This window comes from Ovis aries, chromosome 8 (assembly GCF_016772045.2).
Source record: "Ovis aries strain OAR_USU_Benz2616 breed Rambouillet chromosome 8, ARS-UI_Ramb_v3.0, whole genome shotgun sequence".
Taxonomy (NCBI): Eukaryota; Metazoa; Chordata; class Mammalia; order Artiodactyla; family Bovidae; genus Ovis; species Ovis aries.
The window spans coordinates 73,866,059-73,880,641 of record NC_056061.1 but is presented as its reverse complement, the minus strand read 5'-3'; the positions used below and the strand labels follow the sequence as shown (position 1 = coordinate 73,880,641).

General features: G+C 43.6%; 1 protein-coding gene across 3 annotated transcripts in view; it reads left to right on the top strand.

The window, feature by feature from the left end:
- Nucleotides 1-8,761: 8,761 nt before the first annotated feature.
- Nucleotides 8,762-14,583, top strand: part of PPIL4 (peptidylprolyl isomerase like 4) — a 37,870-nt gene continuing 32,048 nt past the window's right edge. The window contains exons 1-4 of one of the 3 annotated variants that reach the window (XM_042253589.2): nt 8,762-8,853; nt 10,834-10,922; nt 14,210-14,277; nt 14,363-14,427. Coding sequence is in view for 1 of the 3 variants with exons in the window: in XM_004011404.6 (XP_004011453.3) it covers nt 8,784-8,853; nt 14,210-14,277; nt 14,363-14,427 (203 nt within the window). In the remaining 2 variants the exon portion in view is untranslated. Of the gene's footprint in view, nt 9,065-10,833; nt 10,923-14,209; nt 14,278-14,362; nt 14,428-14,583 lie in introns of all 3 variants that reach the window. The other 2 variants (XM_004011404.6, XM_042253590.2) reach the window with 2 other exon arrangements.

Genomic DNA, 14,583 nt, shown 5'->3' with positions numbered 1-14,583 from the left:
GAAAGTAGCTCAGTCATGTCCGACTCTGCTACCCCATGGACTATAAAGTCCATGGAACTCTCCAGGCCAGAATATTGAAGTGAGTTGCCATTTCCTTCTCCAGGGGAAATACAGTAGAATACATTCTATTGGGTCATAAAATATTTTAAACAAAGTCATACTTTAACTTGTTTTTGTATGTTTATAGAGATGATTACAAAATGTTCTGTTCAACCGACTTTCTAAGAACGTGAGCTCGGTTAAGAGAAATGAAAAAACAGGAAAGTGTGGGAGATCTTTGCCTCCTTCTCCACCACAACTATAGTCAGAGGGGCCCCAGAATCAAGAGACTGGCTCTGCTGTCTGCTCCCCCAAGCTAACTGATTCCAGCAACCTGAACACATGCAGAGACATCTGTGTCCAAGGATGTTAAATGAGATGTAAATGAGTGTTTGACTGGTACTCTGACAAAAAGTTTGGAAATGAAAGATTAAAAAGACATCCAAAACATTTAAAAATACTATCCGATTTTGAAACTAGGACATCTGTGACAAATATTGCAAGAAAAATTCAACAGTGGAGGTAGAAATCTTTTTGAGTATATTTAGGGATGATTTCACATTTTGTAACACAGATAAGTGGGTACTGTTTTGCTGTAAGGCCCCATTTTTATTTGTCTTATTGACCTTTTAAAACTATTTTTTAGGAAACGAAGGGGCCTCCATGTGGAAGCAGAAGCCAGATTGTAGAATTTCTTTGCTCTGCCTTCATTGGGCTTCCAGTATTTGGGAGTCGGTTTTCTTCTTTTCAGTCAAGCTTTACTTTATTTGATTCACTAGAACACAGCCTCACTTTCTCATCCTCTACCTCATTTGATGCCAAAATGATGGGCAACTTCATAATCTCTATGTATTAACTATATTTTCTCATTTTCTATATGTTCTGTTGTCTGGGGCCTGGCTGACCCTAGAGAGACTCCCAGGGCTGAGCTAATTTGTGTTGCTGTTATTATTTAGTTCCCGTCTGACTCTTTACCATTGAGCCACCAGGGAAGCTTTGAGCTAATTTCTAGAGTTAGTAAACTTCTCCTCTGTGAGCCTGCCTTTCATGTGTAAACCAACCAATCCAGAGTCTGTACAAATCACCTCTTCAGTTCAGTTCAGTTCAGTCACTGAGTCATGCCTGACTCTTTGCGACCCCATGAACTGCAGCACGCCAAGCCTCCCTGTCCATCACCAACTCCTGGAGTTTACTCAAACTCATGTCCATTAAGTTGGTGATGCCATCCAGCCATCTCATCCTCTGTCATCCCCTTCTCCTCCTGCCCTTAATCTTTCCCAGCATCAGGGTCTTTTCAAATGAGTCAGCTCTTCACATCAGTTGGCCAAAGTATTGGAGTTTCAGCTTCAACATCAGTCCTTCCAATGAACACCCAGGACTGATCTTCCTTAGGATGGACTGGTTGGATCTCCTTGCAGTCCAAGGGACTCTCAAGAGTCTTATTCAACACCACGGTTCAAAAGCATCATATCTATTATTTGGTTGCATCCCATCTTAATTGTGGCACACAGGGTCATATGGGATCTTTCTTTGCTGTGCAGAGACGCTAAATGTGGCACAGTCTTATGTTAGTGGCTCTGCAGCATGCAGGATCTTAGTCCCCCCACCAAGAATTGAACCCAAGTCCCTTTCATTGCAAGATGGATTCTTAATCACTGGACCCATAGGGAAGTCCTCGGGCAGAAGTCTTTACTGTCGTTTCTATGGAGATGGGCGAGACACAAGTAGGTCTAGCATTGGCTGCTTTGAATAATTTCAGTGGGCTCTGCAGTACAGAGGCTATCTCTAGTTGTCTGGTGCCTGCCCTAGGATGATTAGGGCAGAGAAATACTGACTGTTGGAGTTTAGTAAAAGCCTGATATTGTTGTTTAGTCACTAAGTCATGTCCAACTATTTTGTAACACCATGGACTGTAGCCCGCCAGGCTTCTCTGTCTATGGGACTTCCCCGGGCAAGAATACTGGAGTGGGTTGCCATTTCCTCTTCCAGAGGATCTTCCTGATCCAGTGATCAAACCCACGTCCCTTGCATTGCAGGTGGATTTGTTACCACTGAGCCATCAGGGAAGCCCTAAAAGCCTGGTAGTGACCAAACTAGACAGCATATTAAAAACTAGAGACATTACTTTGTCAATAAAGGTCCATCTAGTCAAGGTTATGGTTTTTCCAGTAGTCATGTATGGATGTGAGAGTTGGACTATAAAGAAAGCTGAGTGCTGAAGAATTGATGCTTTTGAACTGTGGTATTGGAGATCCAACCAGTCCATTCTGAAGGAGATCAGTCCTGGGATTTCTTTGGAAGGAATGATGCTAAAGCTGAAACTCCAGTACTTTGGCCACCTCATGAGAAGAGTTGACTCATTGGAAAAGACTCTGATGCTGGGAGGGATTGAGGACAGGAGGAAAAGGGGACAACAGAGGATGAGATGGCTGGATGGCATCACTGACTCGACGGATGTGAGTCTGAGTGAACTCCGGGAGTTGGTGATGGACAGAGAGGCCTGGCATGCTGCGATTCATGGGGCTGCAAAGAGTCGGACAAAACTGAGCGACTGAACTGAACTGACTAGGTACAGATGGGCTTCCCAGGTAGTGCTAATGGTAAAGAACCTGCCTGTCAATGCAGGAGATGTAAGAGATACAGGTTCAATCCCTGGGTTGGGAAGATCCCTTGGAGGAGGGCATGGCAACCCCCACTCCAGTATTCTTGCCTGGAGAGTCTCATGGACAGAGGAGCCTGGTGGGCTACAGTCCATAGTGTTGCAAGAGCTGGACATGACTGAAGTGACTTAGCATGCATGCATAGGTATAGATATTATAGGAGTTGTCTCGTGTGGTTATAGAAGCTAAAAAGTCTTGTGATCTTCTGTCTGTGGGAACCAAGAAAGCCTCTGGAGTAATTTAATCCAAATCTGAAGCCCTGAGAACCAGAAGGCCAATGATGTCTTAAGTCTTGGTCTGAGTCTGAAAGACAAAGAAACAGCTGTGCTGATGGTCCATGGGCAGAAGATGAATATCCTAGGTCAAGCAGAGAGATCAAATGTGCCCCTTTTCTGCCTGTTCTATTCTAGTCCTTAAGGAATTCGATGATGCCCCAATAAAATGGTGATTGTAATCTTCTTTACTCAGTATGTTGGTTAAAATGCCAGTCTCTTCCAAAAATAGCTTCACAGACACATCAAAAACAATGCCTTACTAACTACCTGGGTATCCTTTAGCCCAGTCAAGTGGACATAAAATTAACCATCACAGATATTTTTGGCAAAACATCATTTGGTATAATGTAGCAAAGCACTAGATTTTTGGAAAGAAAAAAATAAATGAAACCTCTTTTATTTTAAAGATTCTGCTACACTAAGGTTAAGATTTTTATGTGAGTGAGGTTGGAGAGGAGTGGAAGGTTACTAACTCAGGGGACTCCATATTTAGAGGTAATTATGGAAAATATAATCATAAAGCCATTGACTATGTTAAGTGCTATATATGTAAAATTTCATATTTAGGACTGTTTATCTTCTGAATCACTTAAGGTAAAAGATGAAAAACTGTAAATCTTGTTTCTGTATACACACTTTTTTAGAGCAGTTTAAGGTTTAAAGTTAAGTTGAATGGAAAGTACAAGGAGTTACTATATACCAGGGGTCCCCAACCTTTTTGGCACTAGGGACAGGTTTTGTGGAAGAAAATTTTTCCATGGACCCAAGGGGTGTGGGATGGTTTCGGGGTGATTCAAACGCATTACCTTTTCTGTGCATTTTATTTCTATTATTATCATATCAGCTGCACCTCAGAGCACCAGACATGAGATCCCAGAGGTTGGGATCTCTCCAGTCTCTCCCAGTTTCCCCTATTATTAACATGCTGAATTAGTCTGGTGCATTTATTACAAGTGATGAACCAATATTGGTACACTACTATTAACTAAAGTTCATAGTTTATGTTAGGGTTCACTTTTTGTGTCCTAGTTTTTCAGAGTTCTGCAAATATTGATACATAATGTCATGTATCCACTAATATGCTGCTGTTAAGTTGATTCAGTCGTTCCGAGTCTTTGGGACCCTAGGGACCACAGCCCACCAGGCTCCTCCAGGCAAGAATACTGGAGTGGGTTGCCAAGTCTTCCTTCAGGGGATCTTCCTGATTCAGGAATCAAACCTGCACCTCTTAAGTCTCTTGCATTGGCAGGCAGGTTCTTTACCGCTACTGCCACCTGGGAACCCACCCATACAGATAGCATCATACTATGATGAGGCATAAGAGACATGGGTTTGATTCCTGGGTCAGGACCTGGATAGGGGCATGGCAATCCACTCCCAGTGTTCTCTGGGGCTTCCCTGGTGGCTCAGATGGTAAAGAATCTGCCTGCAATGCAGGAGACCCAGGTTCAGTCCCTGGGTCAGGAAGATCCCCTGGAGAAGGGAATGCAACCCACTCTAGTATCCTTGCCTGGAGAATTCCATGGACAGAGGAACCTGGTGGACTACAGTCCATGGGTTAACAAAGAATCGGATATGGCTGAGCGACTAACAAATTTACTTTCACAAGATGTGACACAGGGCAATTTTAGGAGGCTTCGCTTGTGGCTCACCTGGTAAAGAATCTGTCTGCAATGTGGGAGACCTGGGTTCGATCCCTGGGTTGTGAAGATCCCCGGAGAAGGGAAAGGGTACCCACTTCAGTATTCTAGCCTGGAGAATTCCATTGACTGTATAGTCCATGGGGCCGCAAAGAGTCGGACATGACTGAGTGACTTTTATTTTCACTTGCCCCACCAGCTGTAATGCAGTGGGTAATTGTATGAGCTCCATGGTCAGCTCTCACAGGTTCAAATGTCAGCCATGCCCCTACTGGTACTTGTATTGTGGATGGTGGTTGTTTAGAGCAGACACAGTGAGAAGAGAAGCCCCATACGTGGTAGTAAACATAACCATAGGGGCTTCCCTGATAGTTCAATTAGTAAAGAATTTGCCTGCAATGCAGGAGACCCTGGTTCGATTCCTGGATTGGGAAGAACCGCTGGAGAAGGAAATGGCTACTCACTCCAGTATTCAGGCTGGAGAATTCTATGGACTGTATAGTCTATGTGGTCACAAAGAGTCAGACACGACTGAGCTACTTTCACTTTCACTCATACAAAGTAGTTTCTCAGCCCTAAAAATCCCTGTGTTTCAACTATTCATTTCTCCCTCAATGTGCCAGAAAATTGACAACTACCGATCTTCCTACTATCTACATAATTTCCCTTTATCAAAAAGTTATATGGTTGAAATTACACAGTATGTGTAGCCTTTTCAGTCTGGCTTCTTTCACTTACCTATATGTGTTTAAGGTCTGTCATATCTTTTCATGGCTGGCTAGCTCATTTCTCTTGATCTTTAAATAATATTTCATTATATGGATGTTTATCCCAGTTTGTTAAACCAGTTTGTATATTCATTCACCTATTTAAAACACCTCAGTTCAGTTCAGTCGCTCAGTTGTGTCCGACTCTTTGCGACCCCATGAATCGCAGCACGCCAGGCCTCCCTGTCCATCACCAACTCCCAGAGTTCACTCAGACTCACGTCCATCGAGTCAGTGATGCCATCCAGCCATCTCATCCTCTGTCCTCCCCTTCTCCTCCTTCCCCCAATCCCTCCCTGCATCAAAGTCTTTTCCAGTGAGTCAACTCTTTGCATGAGGTGGCCAAAGTACTGGAGTTTCAGCTTTAGCATCATTCCTTCCAAAAAATCCCAGGGCTGATCTCCTTCAGAATGGACTGGTTGGATCTCCTCGCAGTCCAAGGGACTCTCAAGAGTCTTCTCCAACACCACAGTTCAAAAGCATCAATTCTTCGGCGCTCAGCTTTCTTCTTAGTCCAACTCTCACATCCATACATGACTACTGGAAAAACCATAGCCTTGACTAGGTGGGCCTTAGTCGGCAAAGTAATGTCTCTGCTTTTTAATATGCTGCCTAGGTTGGTCATAACTTTTCTTCCAAGGAGTAGGCATCTTTTAATTTCATGGCTGCAATCACCATCTGCAGTGATTTTGGAGCCCCCCAAAATGAAGTCTGACACTGTTTCCACTGTTTCCCCATCTATTTCCCATGAAGTGATGGGACTGGATGCCATGATTTTTGTTTTCTGAATGTTGAGCTTTAAGCCAGCTTTTTCACTCTCCTCTTTCACTTTCATCAAGAGGCTTTTTAGTTTCTCTTCACTTTCTGCCATAAGGGTGGTGTCATCTGCATATCTGAGGTTATTGGCATTTCTCCCGGCAATCTTGATTCCAGCTTGTGCTTCTTCCAGTCCAGCGTTTCTCATGATGTACTCCGCATATAAGTTAAATAAGCAGGGTGACAGTTGCTTCTAAATTTTGGCAAATATGAATTAAGCTGCTATAAACATTTGTGCACAGGTTTTTGTTTTAAAAGATTTATTTATTTATTGGATGTGCCAGGTCTTAGTTGCACAGGGATCCTTAGTTTCCTGATCAGGGATCAAACCCAGGCCCCCTGCATTGGGAATGCTGTCTTAGCCACCGGACCACCAGGGAAGTCCCTTGTAGCAGCTCCTTTAGGTAAATACCTGTGTGATTTCTTGATATCAAGGTAAGATTATATTTAGCTTTGTACAAGTAAGAAACTGCCAATCTGTCTTCCAAAGTGACTGTATTATTTTACTTTCCCATTAACAATTTCATTGTCATTTTAATTTGCATTTCTTTAATTAATTGCCAATATTCATTCATTCAACAAATAAGTATTCACTTATTATGCGGCAGGCTGTCGGGCACTAGGGATACAGCAGTAAACAGAACAGACAAAACTGGCTTTCCCTCTGGAACTGACTTTCTGGAAACAACATACAAATTTCCTAAATAGCATGTTAGATTGTAAAAAGTACTACGAAGAAAAATAGAAGTGTATGCATGTGGGGTTAACTTTAACTGTAGTGGTCAGGGAAGGTCTCACTGAGAGGTGACTATGAGGAAGAGACCTAAAGGAGATGAAAGAGAATCATGTGATAACTGGAAAAGAAGAGTTCCGACAACATAGGATGGCCCTGGGGCAGAACCCTTCCTCCACAAGTAGTGTTTAAAGAACAGCAAAAGTCTAGTGTGACTTTTGGTCTAGTAGCCCAAATCTCTAGACTGCCTAGTCTTACTAGTCTGTTATGGTTCAGGAAATGGTTCCCTCTTGTTGCTGCTTCTCATAGCTAGAGTTACTCCATTATAATCATTGATCTTATAGCACTATATCACTTCAAGTTGACTAGTCATCATCATTTTTATTGATGGTGCAATAATCTCGTAAAATAAGCAGAATACAAGTAATACAGCTAGTCACATTAATATAGTCTTAAAGTGGAAAGTGGAGTTGCTCAGTCATGTCCGACTCTTTGTGACCCCATGGACTGTAGCCTACCAGGCTCCTCTGTCCATGGGATTTTCCAGGCAATAGTACTGGAGTGGGCTGCCATTTCCTTCCCCAGGGGATCTTCCTGACCCAGGGATCGAAACAGGGTCTCCAGCATTGTAGACAGAAGCTTTACCGTCTGAGCCCCGAGGGAAATCTGGTCTGAGGAAGCTAAGAGCTTCCTTTGGATGCAACCCAGTATCTCCCCAGGTCATCTTACCAGTCTGTTCTGTACCAAAAATTAACTCTGATGGAAATGATACACTTGCATTGTTCATAAAAGTTCACCAAAGATGTCTGCACACCTTAAGGGACCTCTTACAGGACTGAGAAAGCAATGTTATCTTCTAAGGAGTTACATGGCTGTCACCAGAAAGAGAAAAACTTATCTTTAGGATTTGAGCAGGTATTTCTGCCACTGGGGAGGAGGTCTGGGTAATGCACAACGCACATTAGAGGGAAGGGAGGAGGCCGAAAAGCAGAGAAAACTTTTTAAGCTTAAATTGTCCTCTTAAGTATCGATAAAACCAGTAGAGATACGAGCTGAAACCTACGATATTTAGCTACTTGCACTAAGGACGCACCCACCATCAGCTGCTGTAAAAGGTACAGCCCTTAACACAACTGGCCGTCCCTTGTGGCTCAGCTGGTAAGGCATCCGCCCGCTAGGTTCGATCCTTGGGTTGGGAAGATGCCCTGGAGAAGGGAAAGGCTACCCACTCCGGTATTCTGGCCTGGAGAATTCCATGAACTGTGTAGTCCATGGGGTCGCAAAAAGTCGAACACGCCTGAGTGACTTTTACTTCGCTTTACTTGACACAATTAGCCGGGAAAGAACTCCCTGTTAACCATCTTTCTTTTTTTTTTGTTAACCATCTTTCTGAGTAGCAAATCCTACCTTGTGGGCTAAAATTTCTGATTCGGGGCGATAAGAAGTGACCGACTAGGAAACTTGGCATAGTTGTCCCTACAGGGCCGAGGAAGGTGGCGCCCCACACTCGCCTTCAAGCGACGAAACAGAGGGCCTACGGAGCATTAAAGAAAGGTCCGCGTCATTTTTGAGATGGACACAAAATGGAGCATAAACCCTTCACAGAAGCCACATTGAGTGACAGCCTTCCGCGCCACTCCCCAGGGCCTTTGGAAGATTTTTTCAAAAGGGCCGGGAACCCACAGAAGGTTTGGCTTGCCACGGACCAGACCCGCCCAAAGCACCTCCCAGAGGAGGTGGTGTCGCCGGAGGGATGACGTAAAAAGGCGTCGCGTTGAGGGTGACGCGTGGCGTAGATGACGTAGGGCTGCGCCTGTCACCCCCGGGGCTTGTTGCGAGGAGGAGCGGGCGCCATGGCGGTTCTGCTGGAGACCACTTTAGGCGACGTCGTCATCGACCTGTACACAGAAGAGCGGCCGCGCGGTGAGGCTCCGGCCCTGCTCACCTCTCGGCGGGCCGCGCTCTTTTCCCCCCCGGCGCTCTGCCTTTTCTGCCCAGTCCCCGGCGTGGACTGGCTGGAGCTTCTGGGCTGATGGTGCCGCGACCGCGCAGTTTATCAGCGGGCCCTGGTTGAAAAGTTTGTTTCTGAGGAGCAACCGTTCTCCGCCTCTGGTGCTGGCCAGTCGGGTGGCAGGTGCTTGTGGTTGTTAAATCCCTGTGTGTGTGTAGCGCAGGCTGCGTATTCAGTGCCCATAGCTCTTGTGGCTTTACTGCTTTTTACTAGTCAAGAACATACCGAGTATTCCTTGGTGTGTAATCAGTAAATCTTGATGAAAGCAGGGACGAAGGGCTTGGAGCAGTGAGTGTGGGCATCCCTTCTGGGTAGAGGGAGGGCTGTCCGGAGGTGTTCACCCAGTCTTAGCAAACACTCGTTGATCGCCCACTACGCGAGACTTTGTGCCAAGCCGTGGGATGGGCGTCTTGCCCTCGAAGGTTTAACTTTCCACTGGGGGAAATAGGCGCCGCAACCCATTTAATTTCTTAAGCGATGTAGTGGAAGAATGTGTAAGTTGCCATGGAAACCAGAGGAGGGAGTAATTCTTCCTGGCTGGGGGTGGGGAGAAGCCGAGCTAAGGAAGAATGCAGAGCACTTGAACTCGCTCTTTTAAAAATGAGTGGGAGTGAGAGTGTTCTTGTTTGGTTGGAATTTTCTGGAAACGGTCAAGTAGATCGGTGTGGCTTGACAGTGAAATGGTAGACCGTGAGTCTTGTCATATACCTTTTTTAGGTTAGGTTTGGTCCTGAATAGCCTTGTGTGCCCTACTGAAAACCACAATCTCTGAAGGGTTTGAAAGCAGGATTGAGAGAGGCGTTAACAAAACTTGTTTTAGGACGATAATAAGCAGCAATATGGAGAATGTTTTAGAGTGGGGAGAAACTGGAGAAACTGTAACTAAACAGGAGAGTTTAGTTACAATCAGGGTCCTGCACCCAAGGAATGCAGTTTGTCAAAGAAGGTGAAACAAGCTATACGACATGGTACCATGAGTGCCTGCTGAGGTGCTGCGCTTTATCCCACACTGAGTTATCACCCCCTCCCCAGCAACTCTCAGCATACATCTATTCCTTTCTTATACTGATGCCTGTGCCCCACATTTCTCCCCTTTGTTGTCCTTTTGGCAGACTTCCTGTTTATTAATCAGTTCTCAGGTCAAGCATGGTCTCTTGTGTGAAGCTCCCTGTGTCCTTGAGCAGAGTTAGATTGGTTTCTTTTGCTCTGCCTCAGGTCTTTAAGTCACATAGTACGTATTATACATTTTCCTGTTGGCCTGGAATTATTTTCAAGTCTTGGTCTCCTCTCAAGATGTAAACTTTAAGAGAGCAGGGACTATTCCTTGATTATCTCTCTATCTTGAGCACCTAGTGCAGTTCCTGACACTTTGAAGGTGCACACCGAAGTAATGGATAATATGTGTTGTATTCAGACTCTTTGTTCAAGTGATAGAAACTCAACTGAAACTGCCTTAAAGAAAATAATGGATTGCCTTTGTTACTGGTGTAAGCTTTGGGCTTCCCTGGTAGTTCAGTTGGTAAAGAATCCACCTGCAGTGCAGGAGACCCTGGTTCAATTCCTGGGTCGGGAAGATTCACTGGAGAAGGGATAGGCTACCCACTCCAGTATTCTTGGGCTTCTCTTGTGGCTCAGCTGGTAAAGAATCTGCCTGCAATGCGGGAGACCTGGGTTGAATCCCTGGGTTGGGAAGATCCCCTGGAGAAAGGAAAGGCAACCCACTCCAGTATTCTGGGCTGGAGAATTCCATGGACATGTATAGTCCATGGGGGTCCTAGAGTCGGACAGGACTGAGTGACTTTCACTTTCACTTTCAGTGGGGTAAGCTTTAAGGATGACAGGATCCAGGGGTTCACAGAGTCTTATAGGGAATTGTATTTTTCATCTTTCAGTTTTGTTTGAGTTTGACACGTTCCATGTGGAGCAGCATTTGGCAAGGAATGGGCCTTTTTCCCTAGAATTATGAGAAGCTGAAAGGGAGGTAGGATTATCCCACCTAATTAACACAGAATGTTTTTTTGTGTGATTTTGTAGTGTTTCTGCAATGATGGCTTGGAACACTTAAAACATAAATCCTTTGTATATATTTGTAATGTGTAAGTAGTTGTGATTGGATATCTACTAATATGTGTAACTACTTATCAATCTATAATAAATATATCCAGACTTATTTTTCTTTTTTCCTCACTCCCTTTCTCCCTTTTCCTTTTTATAAAAACTTTATTATAGAAAACTTTAACCGTATACAAAAGTAGAATCATGTAAATGAACTCTCCGGTGTTGATGATCAGCTTCATTTAACAGTTGTTAATATATGTTTCATTTATATTGCCACGTCTGCTGAATTTTTTGTTTGTTTTTGGCTGTGCTGTGCGGCCTGTGGGATCTTAGTTCTCTGACCGAGGATTGAACCCCAGGCTGTGGCAGTGAAAGTGCTGAGTCCTAACCACTGACAGGGAATTCCTTTACATGATATTAAAGGGCTTCGCTGGTGGCTCAGATGGTAAAGAATCCACCTTCAATGCTGGAGACCTGGGTTTGATCCCTGGGTTAGGAAGAGCCCTTGAAAAAGGAAATGGCAACCCACTCTAGTATTCTTGCCTGGAGAAATTCCATGGACAGAGGACCTGGCAGGCTACAGTCCACAGGGTGGCAAAGAGTCAGACATGACTGAGTGACTAACACATGACATTTATTTAATCTGTAATTAATTAAAAGATGCTTGCTCCTTGGAAGAAAAGCTATGACAAATCTAGGCAGCGTGTTGAAAAGCAGAGACATTACTTTGCTGACAAAGGTCTGTATAGTCAAAACTATGGTTTTTCCAGTAGTCATGTATTGCTGTGAGAGTTGGACCATAAAGAAGGCTGAACCATGAAGAATTGATGCTTTTGAACTGTAGTGTTGGAGAAGACTCTTGAGAGTCCCTTGGACTACAAGGAGATCCAACCAGTCTATCCCTAAAGGAAATCAACTCTGTATACTCATTGGAAGGACTGATGCTGAAGCTGAAGCTCCAATACTTTGGCCACCTGATGCGAAGAGCCGACCCTGATGCTGGGAAACATTGAAGGCAGGAGGAGAAGGGAACGACAGAGGATGAGATGGTTGGATGGCATCACTGACTCAGTAGACATGAGTTTGAGCAAGTTCTGGGAGATGGTGAAGGACAGGGAAGCCTGGCCTGCTGCAGTCCACGGGGTCACAAAGTCGAACACGACGACTGAACAACAAAAGATATTTTTTTAAAGAGATAACATAACCACAAGCCATGGTCACATCTAGAGAAATAAGCAATAATTGCTCTTTGTTGTTTAGTTGCTCAGTCCTGTCTGACTCTTTTGCGACCCAAGGCGCTGTAAGCCTGCCAAGCTCCTCTGTCCATGGGATTTACCAGGCATGGAGTGGGTTGCCATTTCCTTCTCCAGGGGATCCTCCCAATCCAGAGACTGAACCTGTGTCTCCTACATTTGCAGGCAGATTCTTTACCACTGAGCCACCAGGGGAGCCCCAATAATTCTGTAGTAACATTCATGTTTATCTGTTGTCTCATAAACATTTAAAAGAATATTTCATCATTTGAAATGGGATCCAAACAAAGACCATCTATTGTATTGGTTGATTCAGCTCTTAAATGGGGCTTCCCAGGTGGCATAGTGGTAAAGAATCTGCCTGCAATGCATGGGACTCAAGAGACACAGGTTCAATTTCTGGGTCTGGAAGGTCCTCTGGAGGAGGGTAGGCTGTTTCACAATGTCTTCCCACCTTGAAATGGCCCCTCTCTACTCTCTGCCAGTCCAGTTCTTTTAATGCTCATTTTCAGCCTCCAGGAGGTCTTCTCTTTTCCTCAGCCGGAAACAATCTCTCTTTTCAACTCTTGTGGCATATTTATTAACAAAACCATACTATTTAAGTGCACCAATGGTATTATCAGGTATGCTCAGTATTAAAACTGAGTTCAGGTGTAAGGACCCTCATTTAGTGTAAGCTCCTTGAGGGGTAGGGATCCCTCATGTATCTTTCTGTCTGTTTTCTAGCTTAGTGCCTTGAGAACTTGCTAGAATGTTTCTCTACACCTAGACTATGAACAGCAGAGATTTACTGGCATTTGACCTAGCAGTGCCAAGTGCCTAGAGGATACTCAGTGTTTATTGGATAAATGAGTGAATTTATTTTAAAAAGGTGGTACATGTTTAGTGCATGGATATTTGTGAAGGGAATCGTTATCCCCTCCAGTATTCTTGGGGCTTCCCTGGTGGCTCCGATGGTAAAGAATATGCCTGCAGTACAGGAGACCTGGATTCAATCCAGGGTTGCGAAGATCCCCTGGTGTAGGGTAACAATTCCCTTCTCCAGAGGTACATGGTGAGTGTATGGATTTTCCTGAAGGGCTGTTTAATCATTGTAAAAACAACTGATCCTGGATACTTTGTTTTCTCTAATGTAAATAAGCTGCACCCATTTTCAGATACTCTGCTAGATCCTTTCCCATTACAATGTCCTCTTTAGTTTTTCTTTTTTCTTTTAACAAAATCAGTTCATCAATAGATGATTGCTGACTCAGGGAGCTCAAACTGGTGCTCTGTGACAACCTAGAGGGGTGGGTTGGGATGGGAGGTGAGAGGGAGTTTCAAGAGGGAGGGGATATATATGTACACCTATGGCTGATTCATGCTGATAAATGGCAGAAACCAACATAATATTGTAAAGCAATTTTTTTTTAAATAAATTACAAAATAGAAAAAAAAATAGATGATTGCTTATCCCAGATAAGTTTTAGTTTCCTGTATAGCTCAGATGCCCAAAAAATCCAAAGAAAAAGAGAATAAAAGATAACTTAAAATATATTGCGTTTTTCTAGGCTTGGTGGTGGTTTAGTTGCTAAGTCGTGTCTGACTCTTGCGACCTCATGGGCTGTAGTCTGCCAGCCTCCTCTGTCCATGGGATACTCCAGGCAAGAATATGGGAATGGGTTGCCATTTCCTTTCCAAGGGAATCTTCCTGACCCAGGAGTCAAACCCCAGTCTCCTGCATTGCAGGCAGATTCTTTACTGACTAAGCTATGAGGGAAGCTTACTTATACTTTTAAAATGGCTTTGGACATTTGACTGTTTGGGCAGATTTTTATTTTTATTTTTATTATTTTTTTTGGGGGGGGCAGATTTTTATATGGTAGCTTAGAAATTAAATTATACTAACTGTGCCTTTACATGATTGAAAATGTATTTGTGAATTGCTGTGGTAAATTTAGTATTTACTTTTTTTCAGCTTGCTTGAATTTCCTGAAGTTGTGCAAAATAAAATATTATAATTATTGCCTTATTCACAATGTCCAGGTGAGTTGGTAGATATTAGTCATGTTCTTTGTTATTGGAACCATCTAACAAACTCTGAATTAACAAAGTCTCCTATATATTACAGAGGGATTTTATCATACAGACTGGTGATCCTACAGGGACTGGACGTGGAGGAGAATCAGTTTTTGGGTAAGTTTCTTTATTTTCAAATGGATAAAAAATAGAAATTCTTCTTAAAAATGTTAAGTAGTTTATTTTAATCTGCATTTAAAAATATGGTTCAAATATAGATTTTTCCCAAGTTCCATAAATGTCTATAGCAAAAAAAGAAATATTTTTAATAAT